Raw genomic sequence first — 24,628 nt, forward strand, 5'->3', positions numbered from 1 at the left:
GAGGTGATCCTATTATGGTGGCAGGTATAGATTATAAGGTGTCCTTGGCATTGATTATTCTTGTATACATCCCACCATTGTTAGGTGAAATACCTAAGGCTGCCTCTGGTCCCTTCCCCACTGTCTCCAATTAAACACATTAGCTTCTACGTCATCAAATCTCCGCAAATCTGGAAGCTACTATCAGTTTGATTAGATTAGAGGCTTGAAGACAAAGCGCTGTGTGACCGTCACTCCTATATTTTGTCGATCCGGTGCGGGATAACTAGGCGATGTTCGCCGGTTAAGAGCCATGGTTCTTGGATTCCCTCGAACTTTATACCCCGTCGCTATATCGCTATATACCTTTAGCTACTTATTTTCCTACTCACAATTCAATCTAGCTTCGGTGGTTTGATTCCGCTCTGATGAAGTTCGGAATTGATCCCATCAAGAGTTAGTCGTTTTGGTAGAAGACAAGCCGGCTTGTGGAAACTAGTTTTGAGATTGATCGATGGAGATGTGGAAAATGAGGCAATTACTGAATGTTAGAAATCAATGTCTATTGTCATGGGCCTTTGATTTTGAGTCCGAGGGAATTGTAAAGTCCCAAAGCCGGGGCCTTCTTGGTAGTGGCCGCAGGACAAAGTCCCCAGAACCAAGCTGCTAAAGCACTTGACACAATTATTTCCGAACGATGGTAGTAAGGTACCTAGACTTGTATGGATTGTATTTCAAGATGTTATGAGGCAAGAGTCTACCTCTTAATTAAGTATCCATTGTATTAGGACCCAACTTTCAGATATATATCGCTTAACCTTCTGCTGCCCCTGGGCCGGTGACGCCCTATTTTTGGTGGTTAATGACGCTCAATCTTAGCGAGTCCTATTTGGAACAGCCTATTGACAACTTGATGTCTTGGCAGAAAAAAAGGATCATTGCTATTCCTATCTAGCTGAGTTAAGGTGATGGACCAGGCTATACTAAACCTAACTGGACGAAACGCGGGAGTCACTGACTGCGGCCTGCGCGAAAGGTTTATCCGGGTGACCGGAATAAACTTCTCTCTTCCGCCAAACGTAGGTGGCAGTTTCCATTGTGACGACGTGATACCCCCAAATCTCAATTTCTTCTAATAATGCGTTCTTGTACTATCTATTAATCTCATCACAATCTTTTATCTGCAAGGAAAACGAAGTATCGCACAGTCTCGCTCGGATCCAATCGTCACGACCAACCTACACGACCGCACTGCCCGAGATATCACAGCTGTCCCAACCAACCACCATGGCAGAACCCCCTGCAAAACGTGCTCGGCGCGTGGACAGCAGCGTGATGTGGGACATGAATGACTCAAAAGCCCACTCCGTGGAGCCAGACTCGGATCATGGCCGCAGACGTTCACCACCCCCCGAGATGAGCGACGCGATGGCCCTCGTGAAGACCGCCTTTACCGCTCACACTCTCGAGATCGCAATGATAGAAGGCGAGAAAGGAGCAGGTCTCGAGATCGCCGCGACCGAGACCGAAGGGACCGGGATAAAGATGGAGGCCGGGCCAAGGACCGCAAGAGAAGTGCAAGTAGGGAGCGTGGTTACGACCGACGAGGTAAGTGCAAACTACTAAGGACTAAAGCCATCGTATATTGGATCAGATTTACCTAACATCGCATGCGTAAACAGGCTATGCCGCGAAAGGCGACAAGATCCGCGACCGTTCGCGATCACCCGCTCGGAATGGCACGAAGACTGGTTCGAGGTCTCGATCTCCGCCTTCTCGAGGATACAAAGGCGACCGCCGTTCCGATCGCACAGACCCTAGGTATCGCGATGGGAGACAGATGAATGGCTCATCGGGCGCAAGCCGCCTTGCAGAGGAAATGGATATCGATTTCAAGGACGATGCCGATGAGGACCAGATGGAAGCAATGATGCGGAAGAGCATGGGATTCACCCGATTCCGGACCACCAAAAACACTAAGGTACCTGGGAACGACATTTACGGTGTGCGCAAGGAGAAGACAAGCGAGTACCGCCAGTACATGAACCGCACAGGCGGTTTCAACCGGCCGCTCAGTCCGTCGAGGTGATTTGTTTTCAAAGGGTTTTCTCTGGCTTGTGCACAAGATTTTCTGGGAGTTGCTCTTTTTCTTTTTCTCTTTTCTATTTCTCAGCACAATTTGCATCTCGCGGAGCATGGTAACCCCGGTTTGTCCACGAACTTTTATTACGGCAAAAAACTTCGTGAATTTAGTTGCCACAATATCCATGGAAACTTGAGCAGTCTAGACATATCCGCTCCTTATGAAAGTGCAGTAGACGTTCGAGTTTAGATTGAGGTGGTGGAAGGCAGCAACACCTGACTAGGCCTGTTCAAACCGCAGTGACGTAGCTCAATCTTGGACAAACACCGGTTCTCCCACTTGCTCTTTCTTCAACTCTTTGCACAACGTGGCTTCGTTGCGATTATTTGCCTCCACGATAGTACCGATAGCAAGGATGTCGGCAGCGGGTGACCGCCGTGAAATTGTCGTTGTTGGTAAGTCCACATCGCTTGTGATTCCGGTACCCTGCGCGCGCAACCTTTCTAGGAGACATATTGACAGCGATCTGTCCAACTAGGTGGTGGGATCATTGGCTGCTGCACTGCATATTTCCTCACGAGACACCCACTCTACGATCCAACACGCCATAAAGTAACGCTCCTCGAGGCCTCCGACATTGCAGGCGGGGCATCGGGGAAAGCGGGCGGGCTTCTCGCGCAATGGGCTTATCCAAGCAATATCGTGGATCTCAGCTTCTCGCTCCACGCGCTGCTCGCGAAGGAGCACGACGGAAAGAACAGATGGGGCTACCGGGAGACCAATTGCGGTCAACTTGTCGTGAAGGGCCGCGCCATGAGTGAGAAGAGCCCGAAGAAAGAAGAAGGCGAGTCCCTGCAGAAGCGCAGTGCGGCCGCGGTCTCCAAACTCAAATCAGCCGGAATCCCTCAAGATCTTGACTGGATTCAGCCAGACCTATTGAGAGCGTACGAGAGCATGGGCGGTCCTGGTGAGACCGCTCAGGTACACCCATACCTCTTCACAACGTCTATGGCAAAGCTGGCACAAGAGAAGGGCGCAGAGGTCATCTTTGGACACGTCACAGACATTGCTCGTCCAGGTGACACCGTCGAATCTGTTACATATACCGATAAAGAGTCGGGAGAGTCGCACACTATCCCTGCCACTGATGTGATTGTCGCTGCCGGACCATGGACCCGCACAGTCCTTCCGGAAGTCCCCATTGCGGCGATGCGTGCGCACAGCGTTGTCATTGAACCAACAAGGCCCATCAGTTCCTATGCTCTATTTACAAACATTGAGATACCGGCCAACTTCAACCCTGCGAAGAAGTCGCGACCTACAGTGGCCGCACCGGAGATATATACCCGCCCAGATGACACCATCTATGCTTGTGGTGAGGGAGACAAGACTGTACCGCTGCCAAAATCCTCCGCAGACGTTGAGGTAGACCCTGAGCGCTGCCAGGAGATCATTGATCAAGTCAGCAGTATCTCGGATGAACTGCGTGATGGCAAGATTCGCACACGGCAGGCTTGCTACCTGCCCAACTGCACGAACGGCGGAGGTCCATTGGTGGGCTTGACCCATACCAAGGGCCTCTATCTTGCCGCTGGTCATACTTGCTGGGGTATCCAGAATGGCCCCGGCACAGGGAAGCTGATGAGTGAGTTTGTATTTGATGGCCAGGCCAAGAGCGCGAAGATTGGATCGTTGGATCCCCGCGATCAACTTTGAATATAATTGGACATATTATCCTATGCTTATCTAGGAAGACCTTTAAATATTATGCACCAATTGTTTTTTACATACAAAGTTGTTGTAGTTGCTTAATTTTTTCTTTTTGCTCTTACACTTTGGCGGACTCAACTGCTCGCTGCGGAGCTCGGGCCACGTAGTTGCGGAGAGCACAGCAGCTCCGCCCGCTGCACCTTGACGACTTGACCACCTTTCAATGCCTCTCACTTGAGTGATGCGATCAATGATGCATCACCTTAGGATCTCCGTTTTACTGAAATTGCTGCTCTATGCAATTGGGATTCTTGCAAGTCAAGATCCCAATGATGTCTCGGTCTTGATCAAAGAGGCCGCGCGCGCCAACAACGAGTCGCTGCTATGGGGCCCTTACAAGCCAAACCTGTACTTCGGGGTGCGGCCTCGCATCGCAAACAGTCTGGCTGCGGGATTGATGTGGGCCAAGGTCGACGACTTCGCTACGGTCCAGCAGAGTATGCTCCAGTCGCCTGCTTTCCCGAATTTAGGAACCGTTGCTGATCTTCCAATGCAGACTTTAGGCACACCTGCGAACAGAATGAAGGTATGGCTGGATACGGCTGGGATGAATACGATATCCGGAAGGGCGGACGCGAGACAATCCATGACGCCGGCAATACTTTGGATCTTACAATCGATTTCATCAAGGTGCCTGGTGGCCAGCACGGAGGCAGCTGGGGTTTCCGAGTGAAGGGTGTTCCTCGCGAGGACGGAAGTCCTGATCAGCCCATCTCAATGGTTTTCTATACCACTCTTGAGGGCCTGGGTCAGTTGGGTGTGGACATGGACACCGTGTCCAAGAGCGCACCGCTCGAGGGCGATTTGAGGTTTAATGGCTACTCCTCCGAGCTGGGAGACTTCACCATTGATGTCACCGACGGACCTGAGAGCAATGAGTACTTTAAGCATGATCATCCCACTGGCGAGGACAAGCCGTTGGGCCACGGTCTTGTATCTAGTGCAACCATGCCCCAGCAGCATCTTTGGCAGGCCAAAGGTGTGTTTTCGTGAAGTTGTCCGCTTGATATCTGTTACTGATCTTTGGGAAAAAAGGCATCCTATTTACGCAGATGAAAGACGAGGTTGATGAGACCATCAAGGAACATGGACCTGAGAATCCGCCGCCTCCAGCTCAGCTGTTCACAATCAGGCATGCGCCTGGAGAGGGCAATGTCCACATTGTCCAGAAGATCTTTCAGGGTCCCTTCGAGGTATGAAATCCTAACACATTTGTTTATTAGTGCTTTACTGATCACATTCTAGTTCGACGTTCTTTTTTCTTCTGGCTCCGCCCACAAGCCCTTGACATGTAAGCCTGTTTTTTGACATGTTCTAAACACATGCCACGAGTCTAACAAACGATATAGCGGAGACTATCACCAACGAACTTGAGAAATCCTCACTGTCATTCTCCGAAAGATTTCAGCAGGTACTTGCGCCCAAGGCGCCCTTCGACTCCGAAGACTATTCGACGTTCTCGAAGGCTATGCTTTCAAACCTGATTGGTGGTATTGGCTTCTTCCACGGTGACGACGTTGTTGATCGCTCTGCCTCTCCTGCATATGACGAGGAGAACGAAGGTTTCTGGGAAGAGACTGCCGAGGCTCGGGCTGCGGCCAAGCCCGTAATGGAGGGGACAAAGGATCTCTTTACCTGTGTTCCTTCCAGGCCGTTCTTCCCCAGAGGGTTTCTTTGGGACGAAGGCTTCCACTTGATGCCTGTGATGGAATATGACTCTGACCTTGCGTATGTCCCTAACTTGCTTAGCTCCCTGAGTGGTAGCTGACCCATTTGTCTAGACTCGAGATCATTAAGAGCTGGTTCCATCTAATGGATGAAGATGGCTGGATTGCCCGTGAGCAGATTCTGGGACAGGAAGCTCGCAGCAAAGTTCCATCCGAATTCACGACCCAGTACCCTCACTACGCTAACCCACCAACCCTGTTCATGGCCCTGGAAGCCTTTATGGATAAGGCGAAAAGCAACAAGAGCATTCAGACGGAGTCTCTGGATAATAGCGACATGGCTGAGAGCTTGCGCTCTGCTACCCTGCGAAATCCGGAGCTCTCCAATGCTTACCTTCGCTCATTCTACCCGCTGATGAAGAGACACTATTCTTGGTACCGCAGCACCCAGCGTGGAGACATCAAGTCCTACGACCGCGAGGCTTTCTCTACCAAGGAAGGCTATCGCTGGCGCGGACGCTCCGTGCAACACATCTTGACTTCTGGCATTGATGATTATCCCCGACCCCAGCCGCCACACCCTGGTGAGCTGCACGTGGATTTGATTAGCTGGATGGGCATGATGACTAGAACCCTGCGTCGTATTGCGGAGTACCTCGATGAGGTGGAAGATGCCGAGGAGTTTGCCTATTATGAGAACGCCATTACACGCAACATTGATGACTTGCACTGGGACGAGAAGGAGCAGACTTTCTGTGATGCGACCATCGACGAGTTTGAGGAGAGCGTTCATGTTTGTCACAAGGGCTACATCTCCATTTTCCCCTTCCTCACTGGCATGCTGGGTCCCGGCAGCCCTCGACTGAAGGCTGTCTTGGACCTGATTAATGATCCCGAGGAGCTGTGGAGCGACTACGGTATTCGAAGCTTGAGTAAGAAGGACAAGTACTACGCCACGGAGGAGAACTACTGGCGAAGCCCAGTCTGGATGCCTATCAACTATTTGGTGCTGAAGAACCTTTATGTAAGTTGTGCCACCCGCATACGGCATTTCCTGAGTACAACGTTGACATTCACTTTTCTGCAGGATACCGCACTTGTCTCCGGTCCTCACCAGGAGCAGGCCCGAGAGATGTACTCCAAGTTGCGGAAGAACTTGGTCGAGAACGTGTTTCGGGAGTGGAAGCGCACTGGATTCGCTTGGGAACAGTATGACCCCGAGACGGGCAAGGGACAGCGCACTCAGCACTTTACCGGCTGGACCAGTATGGTGGTGAACGTCATGTCCATGCCAGATCTGCTCGAGGGCGGAAAGACGGCTCACGATGAGCTGTGAGGCACTGGCCTTGGATGGCAGTTAGATGTCGTCGCATAAATTAGATAGCGATGATTATTGCATGTGTGCACTCGTTGGCTAGCTGCTTTGAAGCGTGATGTTTGGTAATTAAATCGATGGATATCAGATAAGTCGTAAATCAATATCGCCGACCGCGGTCATCGCGGTCTCTGTGGCGGTCAGGGTCGCGTCGACGTTCAGCTGGAGAGTAACTGCGCTCGACTCGCCGAGGTCGGGGTTCCACCGGGCGGTCATGTTGGGTTCGAGAACGCGAGTGAGATCGTCTCCTGTCGTGATCTCTGTCACGAGACCGGTATCGATGGCTGCGATGATGACGATCCCGATCTCGATCGCGGTCCCGTTCGCGATCGCGATCGTCCCGGTCTCTGCGGTGTCTTCGCTCCCTGTCTCGGCCGCGGTCGTCACTGCGGTCGGTGCGTCTCTGCCGGCGGGGGCTTCGGCTGGGGCTCCGGCTCCGCTCACGACGGGGTCTTCGCCTCCCTCGAGATTCTCTCTCCGCCTCCTTCGCACCGACCCTATCTTGGGCAGCTGGGGCCTTTTCATTCCCTCCCAGTGGCGTCAGATTGGCATTTTCTTCAGCTTTGGGAGGGATAGGCAACCCCAGTGCACGAGCCATCGCTTCCTCCTCGGCGTCTTTGACTCGCTGGAGCTCTTCGCGTTGTTTGCGAGCCTGTTCCTCCTCGTCATCTGCGTCTCCCTTGGCATACCATTGGAGGTCACGTCCCTGTTGCCATCGACCCACCGGGGCCATCACTGAATGGCCCAGGTAGTTTTCGCGATGGCTCGAGTCTTTGACCTCGGACCATTTGAACTCGTTGCGGCCGCCGCTGTGAGAATCAGTTAGCTGGTATGCTTGGGACAGGGAGAAACCAGCAAAGCTCAAACAAGGGGCCACTTACCGGCTGCCTTCTTTCCGGACTCCAGCAACCAGATCCATCGTTGGCAGGCGGGGAAGATGGAGATGGGGTAGCAGTGGGAGCTGCCTAGAAGACGAGATTGTGGAGGCAGGCGGTGAGCGAGTGGATTTCATCATCCGCTGCTCCACACCCGGTCCCCCGCTGTTGCTGGTAATAACGACCTTCCGCGTTTTGGCTTGATCATGTCCTTTTGTACATATCCTTTCTTCCCCTCGCCTCTCTTCTCAGAACTCCCGGTCCTTGGCAATGACAACACTACTTCCGGTCTCCCCCCCTCTCCTTCTTCCTCCCCGAATCCCCCCGCGCAGATCTGCGGGAAGACTACTGTTCTGGCTCGGTCACTGGAGACAAGCATCTTTAGCCTAAGCAAATGGCCTCTTCCAGCCACGGAAGCCCGGAAGCTGAGGTCTTTCCTGGCAGAGACGCCTTTCGACCTCGAATCCAAGCTTTGAATGTCGAAAAAGAAGAGCAACGAGTGCGTGGTGTCCTTGCATGTCTTACCTGAGGGGTTTCAACTGACCAAGAAGCAGTTCTCCTTGTAGGTGTGGACCGGCATTACTGGTCTGGCTTAGAGTATACTGATAGAATTGGAAGGAAAAATGACACACCGGGTCCCCCGGTGGCCACTTGGAGAAGCAATCTGGTGAGAAGATCTTTAAACCTCTTGTATCTGATAACCCTGCTGACCGATCACCAGGCGGCTTCCTCCCAGCGGCGTAATCTCCTTTTCGTAGCGCATGGCTGCGATATCTATGTCTGGGTACCATCGAGTCCTTTCCAGCTTTTGGGGTCTCAAGCCGAGATGATCATCAAACCCATTATGAAAAATCCCCTTGCCGATGGTTACATTGACCGCGCGAACCCCCACACCATCAACAACATCCTTGTGGATGAATTAGGCCGTGATGAGGTCTTGCTATTAGCCACTGATTCCGGCAACGTCTGCGGCTACCATGTTGAAGCGATATTCTCGGCCGTTAAGCGATGCGCAAGGGGCGAATATAAACGACCATTCGATGGCGCTGAAGTGACGCCGTTCTTCGTGGAAAATGTCGGAATGAGCGCCTGGGGCTTGGCAACCCACAAATTTGCCCGTCTGATTGCCATTAGTGCCAATACTGGCCAGATCACCGTGTACGCATTTGCACTGGTGGATCCCTCACCTGGGGACATTCATGAACCTGCTCCAGACTCGGACTCGGACGGACTGAATCTTACTCAGTCTGATCAGACCTGGGTATCTATTCACAATATAAAGCAATTGCGGGAATTACAGAAGCTGATGCCTTATAACCACCGGTCCCGCAATCTACGGTTGACATACAGAGGTCACTTTGATAATATCCCACATATATCGTTCGCCAATTTTGACTTGGACGCCAATGGGTCGTGGATGTCCAGCACTGATATTAGCAATCGAGTTATTATTTGGCGGATCTGGGATGACCTGGGCCCCTATCGGGTATACTATCCCGGCCACCCGATGAACAACCCTCCGCAAAGAGGCTGGACCGTCATACCGCTGGACCCACGCACTTTCAGACGGCACCAGACCAAAGAAGACGCATGCGGGTGTCAGCCAGGCTCAGTTCTGATAGCGTCTCGGACGATCCTAGATGTGTCTAGAGCCATCGAGGATGTTCCAGATGCCTCGCAGATATTCGTTTTTGGCACCATCAATTCCAATCGCCCACGCAACCAGGATCGCAGGATTGAGAGTCTACCTGATGACATCTTCTCTCCTGATTGCAGGATAGATCGGCCTTCTTCACCGAGCTTAAGGCCTGACTGTGGCCACGATCGCACGGCTGGTGATGAGCCTAACGCTGGGCCTGAGGGAACCGGCTCAATATCCATCGGTAGTTCACAACGGGAAGATAAACAGAGCAACACATCGCACCGAGTGGTGCGAATCAAACGCCCTCTTGCAAGCCTCCCCGAAGAAGACAGCGGGCACTACTGCGTATCACCATGTTTGCACCCAGACTATAGCTACGACTATGAAGGGTTTTCCGATAATAATCTTAAACTCTTCAAGGAAAGGCCTGTACATCGTAAGTGCCGTCTTAACAATGGCGAATATTCCATGAAAGAGAAGCTGATCGACCCCCGACAGCTGCACATCCTGCCCAGTTCTTCCCCACCATCCATTTCTCCGAGCACCATATCAGCATGGCACCCTACCCAATCGACTCAGATTATCACCTCCTCAGCAGAACCCCGCTATTCCAACGCTTCTCCTTCAACGTCGAGATTAGCTCTGCCTGCGATCGTTTCAACATGGTGAAATACGTCCCCGAGCTCGGCATCGTGGTTGCGGCGTCGCAGAAAGGCCGGGTAGCAATCATCTCCCTTACCTGGCAAGGAGAAATCGGCTATGCATTCCGCCTTGATTGGATCCTTCCGTTCTATACACAAGAACGCGACGATGAACGGCCCATGATCCCGCTCCTGGGAATGGCGGTTAGTCCTATGCCAGGGTATGAGATCCCGCCGGACGTGCCATGTATCCCGCGTGGCGTGGACCCGGACGACTGGCTCAAGTTCAACTACCGCATCCTCCACCCTGATGAAGACGACACACCTTCTTCGCCTTCATCTATAACCTCCGAAGCCCCTGAATTTACATCCACGGCTCAGAAAGGCTTCCAATCCGGAGTCGAACAAGACTCCGACTCCGACTCCGAATGCCCGTCCGAATCACAATCGGATGCATCTTCCTCCGACACCCCCTCCAAACCTATAAAAACAGCGGATGGCCACCAGAAATACACCCTCCCAGAAATACATGCCCACGCCTCACATGCTTACCGTCCCCAGGAACGCTGGCACGGATGGCACCCTTCCCGCCACTACCGGTTACTCCTGCTGTTCTGTGACCACACGGTCATGAGCTATGAATTCTGGCATGACTGGAAAAATTGAATTCAATGTCTGGTATCTAAGAAAAGCCGGCCTCAGACATAGTCTTTTCAATGTATCTAGGTAATCACTAATGTACGAGTACGAACATGCGCTGGCTTTGTGTCTCTTTATTACAAGTCACAGATGATTTTTGAGCTCTATCTAGCCAAAGTAATCACTAATACAGAGCGGAAGATCTTTCAGATAAACTGCCGTTACTGTTTCTATATGCAAAGTCAACGGAGAGATAGATACGGACATCAAACAGCAGCTCTAACAGGCAAAGTAAGTTGCGATACCCCGCCAGCAATAGAAATAATATGCTTCTGGGGAGCTGTTTTATCACTACGTACGCGATTTTCAGCAGTACCCAGACTTCTCGCATACATCGGGAAAGAACCGCCCGCCACAATCAGTCTCACCCGCATACCCACCCGGAACAGATGAGCACAGTCTTGCAGATCCAGTCTAATTGGATGAGACATTTCGCGCATAGGGTCAAGCGCCTTGTATACATCAGTGATGTTATGGGACACGCCCTGGGCGTCGACCTCACTGAGCCGCACGAACAAGTCTGCGAAGGGCGGGTCACTGGCGTGAATTAGATGGACGGACGGAACGCCCAGAACCTCGAGGTCTTCTGAGAGGGGCTCGCTCGTGAAGGTGAGGACATCTGATTGGTTTGCGTAGGCGCTGTCATCTACTCGTCCGCCGACAGACATTTGGTTGCCGCCGATACTGGGCGTAGGGCTTCGGGGGTCGAAGACGAAGGATGCGGGGTTCGCGTCCTGTGTAGGCTGCTTCGATCCCAGGCAGCTGTTTTCTTGTAGATAGAAAACGGCCGGTCGTGTAGCTGGGGGCCAGGTAGGCATTGAGCGCCATTCCTGGGCGCCGGTGATGAAAATGTGAGCTGGAAAGCGATTGTATTTAACAGTTTTGGCCAGATGCTCGGCGAGGAAATCCATTATCTCTGGTATGGAATGTAGACCCGAGGCTTGGACGTGTGTCCAGGGGCCGACGACCAGGCGGACATTCACACCTCTACCATGCAGGTGCTTGAACTGGTGCATCGTCTGCGTCGTGAAGGTGTCGTACCAACCACTAATCAACAAGATAGGGATCTTCACCCGCTCAAGAGCAATCTGGTGTCGTCGTGGCGTCCAGTACACATCATCCACATTGGGATGTTTCAAATACTCAAAGAGCCATGGGGCTTTGTCACCGAAGTACTTCTGCAGACTGGCGTCTAGCGGCAGACCAGCCACAGCCTCGTCGAGCTCCGACGACCGCAAAAAGCCCAGCCCAGGAATACTTGACAGCCGCGAGAGAAGAAGGCGTCCCCTCTGGTCGTCTGTCCTGGACATCATATCGCTCCAGGATGCACGGTCCAGCCGAAAAGACCCGGTACCCCATGCGTGCCAGGCGTGATCATGAGGCCCCACGGGGATGACTGCAGCAACGCAATCGGCCGGCGGGTCGTGCAACAGCGCCCACTGGCTGTAGCCGAGATACGAGGGGCCCAGGGTAGCAAAGGAGCCCGGATACCAGGGCTGCTGGCGCATCCAGACCACGATATCTTGGCTATCGGATTGTTCATTGCTGCCGGGGTCGAAAATACCGTCGGAGCCGTAGGTGCCGCGTGTGCTAACCAAGAGGGCCTGGAAGCCTCGAGCAGCGAAGACGCGGGCATCCATGAAAGAGATGCCTGCGCCGCGACCATAGCAGCACTGGATTAGGATTAGACCGGCGGGTGCTTGGTTATCGGGTAAGTCTGGCGCGTAGAAGTCGCCAGCCAGCTCGATGCCGTCGCGCATGGGGATCTGGATGCCTTGGGTGGTGTAGCTGCATGTTTCAGGGCCTGCGCCAACGTAGTGTGCTCCGAGATAGTCTAGGGTTGCTCTTGTATAACTGCGCTGAACAGGTTGCTCCATGGTGGACTACGTGTATTGCAAGCTGCAGCACGGGCAGTAGAGCAGTTGCGGTGGCTGGATGACACTGAGCAGAAAAGGCTTCGGAGGCTTGTGGACTTTTGCTAGGTCTATCGATCTTTGAGCTTTCCCGCGTTCGACTCTGATCGCGAGGTTCAGCCTGCAAAGACGGGGAGAACCGCGCACGACGTTGCCTGGTGAGGCGCAGGGCCTCGTACAACCATGATCGGAACAGGGATCCTGCCCCGCACGCCGATCCCTCAGCCTCAGGATCTAAAAACAAGATTAAAGGCCGGAAGAATGGAAGACCGAAAGATCGGAAGATCAGGTCAGAATGAGCCTTGAAGATCAGGCAGCCGCACGGGCATACTCAGGGCTCGCTCAAAGAGAGCCCAGCACTCCACGGCCCACCCCGTGTGCTTTCCTCTCTCATGCAGTCCCAGCCATCTTCTAGGGTCGCTAAATGATGATAGCGGGTTGGCCTGGGCCTTCTCTCGTTAATCATAAAGAGTAGCAATAGGTAGCGAGAAGAATCTCAACTTGAAACCCCATTATACGTCCCCGCAATATACCACATGTAAAACGACTAGAGGCTAGACAAGCTAATATATAGAAATGACATTTCAAGAAAAACACGCTGCGATATCCAAACTCATCAGAATCATTGCTCATAAGAACACCATATGCCCTTTTTGAAGTATACGTGAGTATCGTAAGCCAATCCATCCTCCTATTAACAATAACAATCATGATGCATGCCCCCGGATCTAAAAGTCATCCAGCTCATCGCTATCCCACTCGTCCTCCCGGTCGTTCTGCACCAACTCCAAGAACCGCTGAAGCCCAATCATGGCCCGTGGCGGGTCGTCTGGCGGCACATCATTGCGCGCCTGCTCCGCCCGCCGGACAGGCCGATTGCGGTTCCGGATTTCCGCCATCGCGCGCGCCTGTTCCTCGCGCTCCATGGCCGCACGGGCGGCGGCATCTGGGCCGGGGTGGTTTGCACCGGGTCCTCGTGCTGCGCCGGGAACCCTTGGGGGCACTGGTGCAGGAGGAGGCGGGTGGTGGTGGCGGACTTGCTCGTCGTCGCTGAAATCGAAGTCCCATACTGGGCGGTCGTTATCTTCGTCTGCGGAGCTCCAGCCACTGCCGTCTGTGTCGTCGTCGCTGCCAGCATCCTGGGGCCCACGGTCGTGGTCTTCATCGTCGAAGGCTAGCAGTGCTTCTGGAATCCGGTGGAGAGCTTCCGCGCCTTCGGGATTGAGTCCGTCGCCGCCTTCCAGGTCCCAGAGGCGGTTGTAGCATGTACTGCTGGTCTGGTTGAAGTGGCTGTACGGGTTATCGGGTGACAGCCAGGCGGAGCAGAGATAGCAGAAGTGCGTGTCGCACTGGAAGCAGCGCATATGGTTGCAGCCCATGCGCTTCTGGCAGGGCACGGTGCATGTCGGGCATTGCGAGGTGTACAGACGCAAGTATTCTTCGGTGGCTTTCTCTTCGGCGCTTAACTCCTCGACTTTGCGCTGTGGGAGGCACCGGACGAGCTCGCCGTGCCAGCCTTTGCGGCAGACGCTGCAGAAGGCGTAGTTGCATTCTTCGCAGATGGCTACTCGCTCTGCGACGGGGGGCAGCTCTGTTTCCTCCCTGAGGGGATCGAAAGAAGTTTCGTCATCGTCGTCTGAGGCATCGGCGTCGTAGGCCATTGGATCGGTTGGTTTGGGGTGCCGTTTTGATCGGGCTGCTCCCTGGCACCACTGTCGTGGACAGTATACTGTGGTCTTATCGGACTCAATCTTCTTCTTGCGCTTGAGATAGACATATCGTTGCACCGTCTCTGTCGAAAGGGGGATCTGAAGGAGCTCGCTGGGGCCGAGGGTTCGATCACGCTTCTTGCGTCGAGGAGTCTGGCCGTCTCCTGGCGCAAGTAACGGACTCTGGTTCTTCTCACAATCCGGAGCCATACACTTCACGCCGTCGACGTCGCCTTCGGCAATGCAGGTATTGTAAAAGTCCTGCAGGCAAGGAACGCAGAACACGTGGGAGCAGCGTAGTAGTCGGTGACAGTTGGCGCCTTTCTTTGGCTCCAGACATACCCCGCATTCGAAGGTCATTTGCTCAAACTTCTCGCGCTCAGCCTTGCTGTTGAAATCTAGTAAAGCGATCTTCAGGTCCCGAGATAGACACAATTCCCCGTCGGTGGTGTCTTGAATGCCAAAAGCTGACTCGGCTAGTTGTTGAAGATGGTCGATGTACGTATAGACAACCATATCCCGACCGCGTTCTTCCCATAGACGGTTACAATCATCAGTCAATTTCGTGAGGACTGTAGGCGGAAGCCACGACGGATGAGTCGTGAGCTGAACCATTGGAGGGTTCTCGGAGGGATATCCATCTGGCAACTCGATTTTCAGACTGAGTGGAGGTAAATGCGATAGTATATGGACATCACGGGCGGCGGTCTGCCCAAGATCAGCTTTGAAGCCATCGACGGAGGTTGGAGGCGTTAGCGCCGCGGGAGGTCCGACATCGAGCGGTTGGTGGAAGCACACTTGGGTCGGCGACGGGAGAGTAACGGGGAGGTCAAATGTGGCATTGTACCAGTTCTCCGGATCTAGTTTGATCTCCGGGTAGATTGCGGCGATGGAAGATAACTCGATGGACCGGTCGTCCTCAGGCTGGATTTCGGCCATGCTGTGGCCGGCCTTGTGGCGGGCTCGATGCGAGAAAGTCTTTATGAAAAATATTGTTGTAGATTTGCAATCGCCCTGTCCACGAGGCTGGATTCCACCGCGAGGATTAGCAAGCGATGGCCATGGCTTGCTGTCGCAGAAGGGTTGCGTACAGGGTAAGTGGAGCGAGAGAGAAAGAGAGAGGGCTTTCTAATCAGCACAGTGGCGATCGGGCAGAAATGGGTGGATTTTCCTGCAGGTGAATTGCTTTAATCAGCGCTGCAACAAGAGTAATCTGGCTTGTCACAAACACCCACGATCAAGGTACTCTTGTGCGGACTATTCGCGCTCGGTTCGGGTGAGTCCACTGTTCTGGGGAGGGGTCTATCGAATGATGTAACAAGAGGGCGGGAGTATAGAAAGACAGGGACTGCGTCATGATTCGGAGCAAGAGATATATGAAGGGGAATGGAGGAAGGTCAGAGGGAGGATGTGAAGCAGATGAGAGAAGAAGGAGGAAGAAGAGGGAGGAGAAAAGAGCATCCCCTTTGGTGCCTGAAGTGAATATTTTTGTGCCATCGCGAGGGTTCCCCTCGTGCTGCTTTTTCCGCCCCGCCGTATCTTATCGGCCCGCCCTTAAAGCGGCTCCTGGCGACTTCTCGACTAGTCGAACTACTCCCGAACCTGCTCGGCCCTCGACTGTCGATTTTCGACTTTCGACTCTCGAAGCCTCGGTCCTCAACCTGAGATACTCGGCCCCGTCCTGAGGATCTCCAGGATTCCTTCCTATCTCAAAATGGGAGACACTCCACTAGCCTCCCTGTCCTTGACTCACGTCCATTATGTGAGTCGTCCATCTGCTGGCGGTCTTTGGGCTGCAGCTGTCTAACAGCCCGAGTAGAACCCCGAGGATCCGCTGTCCTTTGCATCGGCATGGCTTGCGCTCATCCCACAGGCCCTCTGCGTCTCCTATGCGACACTGGCCTGGGCTTCGCGGGAGGTGGAAGTTCTTTTGATGTTTGCTGGGCAGCTGGGGTGTGAAGCTTTGAATTTCATGCTCAAGCGGATCATCAAGGAAGAGCGCCCGAAGGGTGAGTCGTCAACCTGATTTCCGGATCTTTCGAGCAAGCACCTCTTAGTACATGAGGTAGCTACTGACCCGATTTGTCTTACAGAAATGTTTGGCAAAGGCTACGGCATGCCATCGTCTCATGCCCAATTCATGACCTTCTTCGCCGTCTACCTGACCCTATTCCTCGCATTTCGACATTCCCCAGCCTACGCAGGCTCCTATCCCTACTCCGACTTCTTGCTACGAAGTGCGGTGGTCGTGGGGCTCTGTGCCGGTGCAGTCGCCGTCTCGGCCAGTCGTGTCTACCTAAGCTACCATACCCCCCGACAAGTCCTGGCAGGCTGCGGAGCTGGCTTCGTGTGTGCCTGTGGTTGGTTTGTGGTTACCGGTCTGCTCCGACGCTCAGGGTGGATCGAATGGGTGACCGAACTGACCGTGGCCCGTCTTTTGCGCATTCGCGACCTGGTGGTGAGTGAAGACCTGGCTGAGGCCGGCTGGCAACGATGGGAAGCACGGAGGTTGAAGCAGCGCCACAATGAAGCGCCCAAGTCGGACTGAGAGAATGCTGGAACTGACCTTGTGGTTTTATGTTTATATTTTCGGGTGTCTGGATGTACAGGATGTAGAGCATATAACATGAGCATGTATTCTTCTTCGGGTTGCAATGGTGGTCACTTGACAAGCAAGGCTTGACGTCGTGCCTGGTGCCGTTTCCTTTGACGGGCGGGGCGACCCGCGGAAGGCGGAGGGCGGAGGGCGGTGGAGGCGGAGAATCGCCGATACGCGTAGACCACGTGACTGATATCAGCTAACATCGATCACCGCAACTCCGCGTTCTGCTTTTGCTTGCGCACGACGCTTGACCAGACCGCGACAATGGCTCAGGCTGCGAGATGATCCTGCCTGCCGCGGCCAGCTCACACCCCAAACATATCTCTTTTCTTCGCAACACTCGTTCATCCTAATGTCCCTCCTGTTACGACACGCCATATTTCCCCTCCTTGCGATCAACCGTCCAGTGTTTTCGTAAAATCGATCTCGTGTGAAGGACACCATGGATATCTCCGCCGCCGCCTCTGATCCCAGCATGCCTGAACACCACATCGTCAAGGCCGATGAGATGGACCAAACCGGCACGGATATCACTCCCGTCTCAGATGAGCAATTGATGGAGCAGGTCGAGGAGGGTCCGCGGCACGAGCAGGCCTCCTCTGCCGCACCTGAGACGATACCCTCTCAGTCTCCCTCTCAGCCGGAGCCGATCGCCAAACGACCCGGGCTTCGACGAGAGGGGTCAGCCCCTCCACCGCCATTACAGCCTCCCCCCCCAGCACCTGTTCAACAGAATTCGGACCGGCCAACGGACTCATTAAGCTTGGCTCAGCTGCGGAATCTAGTCCACGAGATGCCGAAGGTGGAACAACCGGCCTATGCGTTCGAATATGCCGATTCCCAGCCATTTCCAGACGAGCTGGAGGAGTGGTTCCAGTACAATGAGTTCGATCGTGTGATGCTGATGGGCATGAAAGCGACCTTCGACAGGCAATGGAGTGCATTCTGTCCGCCAAATACTTCGGGAACCAGTGGGCAGTCATGGGTAGATGTCTCCGAGGATATTCGACGAACGTTCATGACGCGCTCTTTGGATCATTTGAAACATGCGGATGTTTCTGTGCGTCTGGAAGCCCTCGAGAATATCTGCTATGCTGTCACCGGTGTATGGGGTGTGACAGCAGGGCGAGCTGTATCGGAATATCCCGCAAACATGGACACCCAGTCAGCAACCGAGACACCGCGGTCAAAATCGCTACAAATTGCGTGGATTGAGAAGAATGTTGCACTTTTCCAGCAATGTTCTGGCATCTCGGTGTTGACTTTGAGACTTTCCCACTTGTTCGATAAGAATCGTGCTACTCTGGGTCCCGACACAGATGGTATTGAGTTTGAACGGCTTAACCCAGGCGATATTGCCGCTCCAGAGCGCGAAGCCAATTTGGTGCTTACTTTGCTCTATTTCGCAATTGAAGTCGGCCGACGGCAGGAAGCTCGAGATCCAGCGAATACTTCGATTCGCGATGCTCTTGCTGAGTCCAATCCGTGTTTGCTCGTCACTATTGTTGAGATAATTGCGCGTTTGCGATGGGATGAATCCGCCAATATACCTCTTACGAGAATTATTCTCTTGCTGTGGAAGGCTATTCTTCTTGTCTTCGGTGGCAGCGATCAATTAAAGAGGGCGAAGGCAGTGCTGGAGCCATCTTTGATATCTGAAGAGGATGCTGCAAAGCGAAGAACACCTTTCCTGACAGCGAAGCCCCTCGATTACCATCTTTTTCGCCAGGAGATTACATCGAAATACCCTGCCTACAATCCTCCTCCCCCTAATGTCCCTTTAGAGATTGATAACAGTTCAATTCTACCACCTCTCCCGCAACATCCAAACAGGATAAACCCCTCAAATGGTATTTTCTGCGGAGTTGGCCCATCTATCGCCGGCAGAAATGGCTCCATTCTCCAACAAGCCGTTCATATTGCGACCCCAGCGCCGTCTCCACCACCATCACCCATTGGCCCTGGAGGAAAGGCCGGCAAGAAACAGAACTACCAGACTAATCAGAACTTCCCGCTCATGTATCCCCCTTTGGATGATACCAGCAACCGTATCGGCGGAAAGGGCACGACAGAACGGCAGGATGTGTTGGTGGGCAAGCGATGGGAGGGTAGTGATGTGCCCGCATCCGTCATCGAAGCCGGGAAACTTTTCTCCACACATGTTAAGATGACCCGGGCGATGCAGCAGCTGTGGAACGAGCGTGAGAATTTCATGAAATATGACCGGGGTTGGAATTTTGACCAGGCTCAGCGAGTTCCTGATTTTCCGCCGCTCGACGATACGACTGGCGACCTGGAAAGGTTGGACCTGTCAGATAGCGAGGCCAGACCTCATACGAAAGAAACGGAGGATCCAGATATACAGCGACGGCTGGATGCAGTGGAAGGGTTTTACGTGAGTTTACAGCCTGATTCGAGGTATCTTTACATAAGTAACCCTTTTGTTATCCAGGCTCATACCTTGGCCCATCTCCAATCCATCACAATTGTCTTCCTGAAGATAATTCTGACGAATGTCAGTGCTGTGGTCAACCAGGCAAATTCCCAAAGCTCTCAGACTATGAGGTATGTTAGAATGATATATCAAATAGTGGGGTCAAATTCTAACACCAAGCAGTAATGGACATGGAATCAATGGATCCTCTGGAGACATATTCGCTGATACGTCTATTGACGAGCTGGATAATATACGGCTGCGAGAAATTACTGGCAAAGCCGTATCGGGGACTTTACTTCTCCTGTTGAAGTGGTTTAAGCGATCTCGTCAGTGACATGTGTACCCCATTGTTTGCGTTTATGTTACTGATCTTCAGCAGATATTCTTAAATTTGAATATATGACCCAATTGCTACTTGACTCGAACTACTTGCCTCTGATTTTAAAGATGTTCGCCCATCAAGATGTCGACCACGCCGTGGCGCAGAAGAATGACCGTGAAGATTTGGCGTAAGCAATTGTGATCTGCCTTCTGTCAAATGAATGATGCTAATTACGAACAGCTTCTTTCATTTCTGCAGCGAACAATCCGATCATGCATCGGAGACTCAACAGCCGGGCGACGGTGACACCGAGAGTGAGGATGAAGCCGTCCCACCTCCAATCTCCCGCCACCGTCCCAACTTGAATACCGGTAGCAGTTCTTTCCAGGGACCTACTCCAGAAGACACCATTTCGGATACGCTTGACGGTCCGACACGCCCTGAGGTTGATGAGCTAGGTTATCCCACGGCCCCTCTGCCCAAGCAGCCTATCACTGTATTCTCCTTCCGCAACTTCTTTTCCGCCATCAACTACCTGCACATTATGCAGAAGATTACTCGCGACAAGGCACATCGCTGCCTTCTCCTCGTGCAGTACAAGTCAAGCACGATCCTCCGCAAAGGTCTTAAGATCCCCGACCCTCATCTTCGATTCTACACCCTCAAACTTTTCAAGTCGCAAGTACCCTACTGCGGCCGTAAATGGCGTCAGAGCAACATGCGCGTCATCACCGCTATTTACCTGTACTGCCGACCGGAGCTTCGTGATGACTGGCTCGCCGGTTCGGATGTGGACGCTGAAGTAGAAGAAGCTTTGCCTCTCGAGCAGGCGCTCCGTGGATTGACGCACTGGTGGCATCTACGCCAGTATAAGGATGTAATGGCTGGGCCCGAGGGCGCCGCCATGATGGAAAACGAGCGTGATTTCTTTGTTCGCGAGTTGGAGTCTATGGGCTGGGGGTTTGCTGAGGAAATGGTCGGCGACGACTCGGATCCGACCAACCATCTGGCGAACGGGACCGAGTGGGAGAGCGGCCAAATGCAGGTGGAGGGTAGCTGGACGCAATGAGCATATGGACTACTGCACAGCGAGATAGACGAAATGCATATACCCTGGTTGTTATGACCTGTTCCCTTTTCTCTCTCCGCTATTCAAAAAATATTGGTTTCCAGTTTATTGTCCATTGCGCTAATGGTGTATACTTCTTGGCGGTGTCTTGGCCAGTGACGGCGCGCGTATCGATAAGCGCTCTCACGTGACCGCTACTTTTTTTTCTTCGATCAACACCTGGGCAACGAAGCGGCTCTCCAGCACCGAACATCACGTCGCTCCCTGCCCATCATGTCGGACGAAATTGTCTGGCAGGTTATCAACCAACAGTTTTGCTCCTACAAGCTCAAGTAAGTACCCTATCTGATTTTTGACCACCCAGAAATTTTCTGCTGGATTTAAATCATCGTCAGACCTGGCATCAAATTGCAAATTGAGATCTCGCATCTTGCTAACCTGAAATTTTTCTTCGCTCCAGAACCACAAAGGACCAAACTTTCTGCCGCAATGAATACAACGTGACCGGCCTGTGCAACCGGCAGGCCTGCCCGCTCGCCAACTCGCGGTATGCGACGGTGCGCTCCGACCCGGAAACCGGCAATATGTACCTGTACATGAAGACCGTTGAACGCGCCCACATGCCCAGCAAGTGGTGGGAGCGTGTGCGCTTGTCATCCAACTATGCCAAGGCTCTGGAGCAGCTCGACGAGCGCCTGATCTACTGGCCAAAGTTCCTGGTCCACAAATGCAAGCAGCGTCTCACCCGCCTGACACAGGTGCAAATTCGCATGAAGAACATCGCCAAGGAGGAAGACCGTCTGGGTGAGAGGATCGTACCCAAGCTGGCGCCTAAGATCCGCCGGCGCGAGGAGACTCGTGAGAGGAAAGCCCTGTCTGCGGCCAAGGTGGAGCGCGCGATCGAGCGTGAGCTTATTGAGCGTCTGCGCAGTGGTGCCTACGGCGATCAGCCGCTTAATGTCGACGAGGGTATCTGGAAGAAGGTGCTCCGTGGCCTGGAGCGTGCTGGCGAGGGTGAGCGTGATGAAGATATGGATGATGGAGAGGAGATTGAGGATGAGGAGGAAGAGGGCGTTGGCGAGGTCGAGTACGTCAGCGACCTCGAGGATGAGGAGGACCTGGAGGATATTGAGGACTGGCTGGGTGGCGACTCGGCTGACTCTAGCGACGACTACGATGAGGATGATGAGAGCGATGACAGCGACGAGGACAGCGGACCCAGCGAGGACGAGAAGAAGCCTGCGCCTGGTGCTAAGCGCAAGCATGTTGCTCCCCAGGTCAAGCCGCGGAAGAAGGGTCCTCGCATCGAAATCGAGTACGAAACCGAGGGTGCTGGCAAGGATCATGTTATGGCGTAAACTCTTCGCTTGGTGGTTTGGGAAAAGTTTATCTGATCTTGCATGGCGTTGTCGGTCGAGTTTTATGTTTCTACTATGATTGGGCATCGTACCCAGTTATTGCATCAATTGCTATACTTGTCTGTCCATATGGGTCTAGGATACCATTATATGTCTATTCATCTCGTTCTCATTTAGTTTCTCTACCGTAGAATCGTATTAGTCTCAGGTCGATGGCGAATGCTCAATTATTCTGAAACACTGTGTATGATCACGTGCATTGGCGGTCTCACGGCTCCCTCTTTCACTGGGCGATCCCCGTGTCCGCCGCTCTTCAACCCAACTCACGACTCGCAGAAGCCGGCTCTTTTGTCGAACATAATTCCAAACATCTCCAGCTGTGAGATCGAACTGATCTTCAATTTCATCCGCTTCCGCACGGCTCCAACACCTCTGCGACGTTGGGTGCCTGCAGGGCTGCAGCTCCGCATCAACCCCACCCCACTTCGAAGCTGTCCTCTACGGTCCCCAAGTTGCTCGACTACGTTACGACTGTCACACCACACCCTAAAGCAGCGAAATGAGCTCATACTTAGCGTCATTCACCTCCTCATCCTCCATCTCCAATGCCTTGGGTTCCAGGCTCAACAGCCTGCGCCGCGCCATCACACTAGGCGACGAGGGGGACGACCCGGAGAACGAAGACTGCTCACACATCTCCAACGCCCTTCGAGCATACTATACAGAAAAGGGACGACCATTTCCTGCTTGGCTCCCTCCAGATCCGAAGGCACCGGTCTCTGCAGCTCCCCGTGCCATCGCGACCGCCTCCTCCGGACAATACGGCCAACCCCCCGCCCCCAGTGCCCATGGCCGGGGCGGCGGTGGTCTGAGTGATCTATGGGGTGACCCAGGCGCGTCTACGCCTGGGAGTGCTCAAACAGCTAGTCTTCGCCGCGGCCGCGGTAGTGGTGCCAGCATGCCGGCGCTGGCGCCTGCCAAGAGCGCGCCGCCAGGACAGGCGATGTCGTCCCTGCCACAGCTCACGCACTCCCAGTCTCACTCGCCTTCGACGGGAGGTTCACACCCTGCTGGGGCTCGCCCTCTGCCTAGCCAGCGTTCTGGGTCGTACCAGTCGGCGCAGTCTGGGCGGTCCAGCCAAGACAGCAGGGCTGGGGCTGGCTCTGCGCAGGAGCGACTGCGGGCACGGTTGCATGGGGTGCGATCCCCGAGCCCTAATATCGATCCGAGTATTCGCAAGCCCGTGGGGGGAAGGCAATGGTAGGCGAGGACTATGGGTTGCATTGGATTGTTTGCATTGCCGTCAGCATGGCGCCAGGCGTCTGATTTTGTTCTTCTTATTTGCCTGCGCTGTTTCTGTTGTACATACGGAGAACAAACCAAACCGTGGAACTCAATAAATAGCAGGGTTATTCCCTTTGGGTAGTATCCACTATGATGTTTCCCTTTTCGAAGGTACGGCCATAATAGCATCATGTGATGTCAGGCAAGGTCTGGCTCGCGCCAATGGAAACACCTACGGCAGTCTCGACCTTCGCATATCCACCGCAAGCAACCCCCAACATCGGCTTCAGCAGGGCATGGTACGCGGCGAAACCAGACTGATGATTGGGTCTGCTACCTGGGATGTCAATATCTGCTGGTCATGCACGACCTCCGATTTTTTTCCTTCGTGCCACCTAAACTTGCCTAGATGCGCTTGGCCAAGCCACCGCCCACCAAGCTTAACTGCCAGCGAATGACGCCCTCGGCATGTGTGAGACCGGGAAATCCCGCATTTCCCACATTGCGCCCCCCGAGACGGCTGGCGCGAAACACCGCCACCAAGTTCCCGTGTTGTATGGCTTCCCACCCAAAAGCCCCCGCAAGCACAGCAAGGTTCGGAACCTGGTTTCCTGAGATCCAATCGTCGTCTAGATCGTGGGTCCGGCCCCGCGTGTCCCTGAGCGCCGAGTGGAGACAACCGATGCTGCTTTTCGCCGAGGTGACGCCGACGCGCACTGGAGACTCCATGGGGTTCCCCAACCCAGCGTTGCGGCTGCGTAATGATACAATTTGTCTGCAAGCCGGAGACTGTCCGACGCCACGACAGACCCGGTTTCCTCCTGCGACTCCTACAATGAGCCCGAGTTTTTTTCGGATCGCCCCCCTTGTTAAGTCTTCCGGCCTATCGACTCGGCATTGTTGTCTGCCACACGAACAATACCCACTTGCCAGGCCGAACCTGGCGCTGCGATGCACGGGAAGCCGGGAATCTTCCAGAAGCGCTATGCCGACGGTAGCCTGTGACCGATGGGCTGATCTGTGCGGGCTGTTATTATGGTATGGTTGGAGAGGGTAGGTCGTCATGGCTGGCTGCTGAACTCCCTACTCAACCCTTGGGACGGCGACTAGTTAAGCTTCTCCGCCCAGTGCCATTCGTCCAAACATCCGATCCAACCCCTCGAATTCCCCGGCCTCTCCTCCTCCACATTTTGGAATCCCTGT

General features: G+C 53.7%; 12 protein-coding genes across 12 annotated transcripts; 8 read left to right on the forward strand and 4 right to left on the reverse strand.

The window, feature by feature from the left end:
- Nucleotides 1-1,266: 1,266 nt before the first annotated feature.
- N7482_005208 (SNUT3/LISCH7 family protein) lies at nt 1,267-2,068 on the forward strand (the record flags this gene model as incomplete). The annotated part of the gene is made up of 2 exons (XM_056687333.1): nt 1,267-1,591; nt 1,662-2,068. The coding sequence occupies 2 exons, from the start codon at nt 1,267-1,269 to the stop codon at nt 2,066-2,068; spliced, it is 732 nt and encodes a 243-aa protein (XP_056542888.1).
- A 409-nt stretch (nt 2,069-2,477) lies between these two features.
- Nucleotides 2,478-3,778, forward strand: N7482_005209 (NAD(P)/FAD-dependent oxidoreductase; the record flags this gene model as incomplete). Its single annotated transcript, XM_056687334.1, has 2 exons — nt 2,478-2,517; nt 2,601-3,778. The coding sequence occupies 2 exons, from the start codon at nt 2,478-2,480 to the stop codon at nt 3,776-3,778; spliced, it is 1,218 nt and encodes a 405-aa protein (XP_056542889.1).
- Nucleotides 3,779-4,022: 244 nt separating this feature from the next.
- On the forward strand, nt 4,023-6,835 carry cwh41 (mannosyl-oligosaccharide glucosidase; the record flags this gene model as incomplete). The annotated part of the gene is made up of 7 exons (XM_056687335.1): nt 4,023-4,269; nt 4,329-4,811; nt 4,868-5,025; nt 5,078-5,123; nt 5,182-5,560; nt 5,614-6,523; nt 6,587-6,835. The coding sequence occupies 7 exons, from the start codon at nt 4,023-4,025 to the stop codon at nt 6,833-6,835; spliced, it is 2,472 nt and encodes an 823-aa protein (XP_056542890.1).
- A 123-nt stretch (nt 6,836-6,958) lies between these two features.
- N7482_005211 (MMtag domain-containing protein) lies at nt 6,959-7,793 on the reverse strand (the record flags this gene model as incomplete). The annotated part of the gene is made up of 3 exons (XM_056687336.1): nt 6,959-7,336; nt 7,371-7,683; nt 7,756-7,793. 3 exons carry the CDS (start codon nt 7,791-7,793, stop codon nt 6,959-6,961), a joined length of 729 nt encoding a protein of 242 aa, XP_056542891.1.
- A 350-nt stretch (nt 7,794-8,143) lies between these two features.
- On the forward strand, nt 8,144-10,698 carry N7482_005212 (uncharacterized protein; the record flags this gene model as incomplete). The annotated part of the gene is made up of 3 exons (XM_056687337.1): nt 8,144-8,255; nt 8,316-9,827; nt 9,890-10,698. The coding sequence occupies 3 exons, from the start codon at nt 8,144-8,146 to the stop codon at nt 10,696-10,698; spliced, it is 2,433 nt and encodes an 810-aa protein (XP_056542892.1).
- Nucleotides 10,699-10,937: 239 nt separating this feature from the next.
- N7482_005213 (CocE/NonD family hydrolase) lies at nt 10,938-12,608 on the reverse strand (the record flags this gene model as incomplete). Its single annotated transcript, XM_056687338.1, has 1 exon — nt 10,938-12,608. The coding sequence occupies one exon, from the start codon at nt 12,606-12,608 to the stop codon at nt 10,938-10,940; it is 1,671 nt and encodes a 556-aa protein (XP_056542893.1).
- Nucleotides 12,609-13,372: 764 nt separating this feature from the next.
- On the reverse strand, nt 13,373-15,292 carry N7482_005214 (RBR-type E3 ubiquitin transferase; the record flags this gene model as incomplete). Its single annotated transcript, XM_056687339.1, has 1 exon — nt 13,373-15,292. One exon carries the CDS (start codon nt 15,290-15,292, stop codon nt 13,373-13,375), a length of 1,920 nt encoding a protein of 639 aa, XP_056542894.1.
- A 775-nt stretch (nt 15,293-16,067) lies between these two features.
- On the forward strand, nt 16,068-16,901 carry N7482_005215 (phosphatase PAP2 family protein; the record flags this gene model as incomplete). The annotated part of the gene is made up of 3 exons (XM_056687340.1): nt 16,068-16,115; nt 16,173-16,362; nt 16,447-16,901. 3 exons carry the CDS (start codon nt 16,068-16,070, stop codon nt 16,899-16,901), a joined length of 693 nt encoding a protein of 230 aa, XP_056542895.1.
- Nucleotides 16,902-17,397: 496 nt separating this feature from the next.
- N7482_005216 (FAR11/STRIP family protein) lies at nt 17,398-20,783 on the forward strand (the record flags this gene model as incomplete). The annotated part of the gene is made up of 5 exons (XM_056687341.1): nt 17,398-19,350; nt 19,408-19,520; nt 19,573-19,718; nt 19,772-19,901; nt 19,955-20,783. The coding sequence occupies 5 exons, from the start codon at nt 17,398-17,400 to the stop codon at nt 20,781-20,783; spliced, it is 3,171 nt and encodes a 1,056-aa protein (XP_056542896.1).
- A 273-nt stretch (nt 20,784-21,056) lies between these two features.
- Nucleotides 21,057-22,141, forward strand: N7482_005217 (ribosome biosynthesis protein MAK16; the record flags this gene model as incomplete). Its single annotated transcript, XM_056687342.1, has 2 exons — nt 21,057-21,115; nt 21,244-22,141. The coding sequence occupies 2 exons, from the start codon at nt 21,057-21,059 to the stop codon at nt 22,139-22,141; spliced, it is 957 nt and encodes a 318-aa protein (XP_056542897.1).
- A 559-nt stretch (nt 22,142-22,700) lies between these two features.
- N7482_005218 (uncharacterized protein) lies at nt 22,701-23,405 on the forward strand (the record flags this gene model as incomplete). The annotated part of the gene is made up of 1 exon (XM_056687343.1): nt 22,701-23,405. The coding sequence occupies one exon, from the start codon at nt 22,701-22,703 to the stop codon at nt 23,403-23,405; it is 705 nt and encodes a 234-aa protein (XP_056542898.1).
- A 425-nt stretch (nt 23,406-23,830) lies between these two features.
- Nucleotides 23,831-24,154, reverse strand: N7482_005219 (uncharacterized protein; the record flags this gene model as incomplete). The annotated part of the gene is made up of 1 exon (XM_056687344.1): nt 23,831-24,154. One exon carries the CDS (start codon nt 24,152-24,154, stop codon nt 23,831-23,833), a length of 324 nt encoding a protein of 107 aa, XP_056542899.1.
- Between the last annotated feature and the right edge of the window lie 474 nt (nt 24,155-24,628).

This window comes from Penicillium canariense, assembly GCF_028826845.1.
Source record: "Penicillium canariense strain IBT 26290 chromosome Unknown utg000003l_segment0_segment0, whole genome shotgun sequence".
NCBI lineage: Eukaryota > Fungi > Ascomycota > Eurotiomycetes > Eurotiales > Aspergillaceae > Penicillium > Penicillium canariense.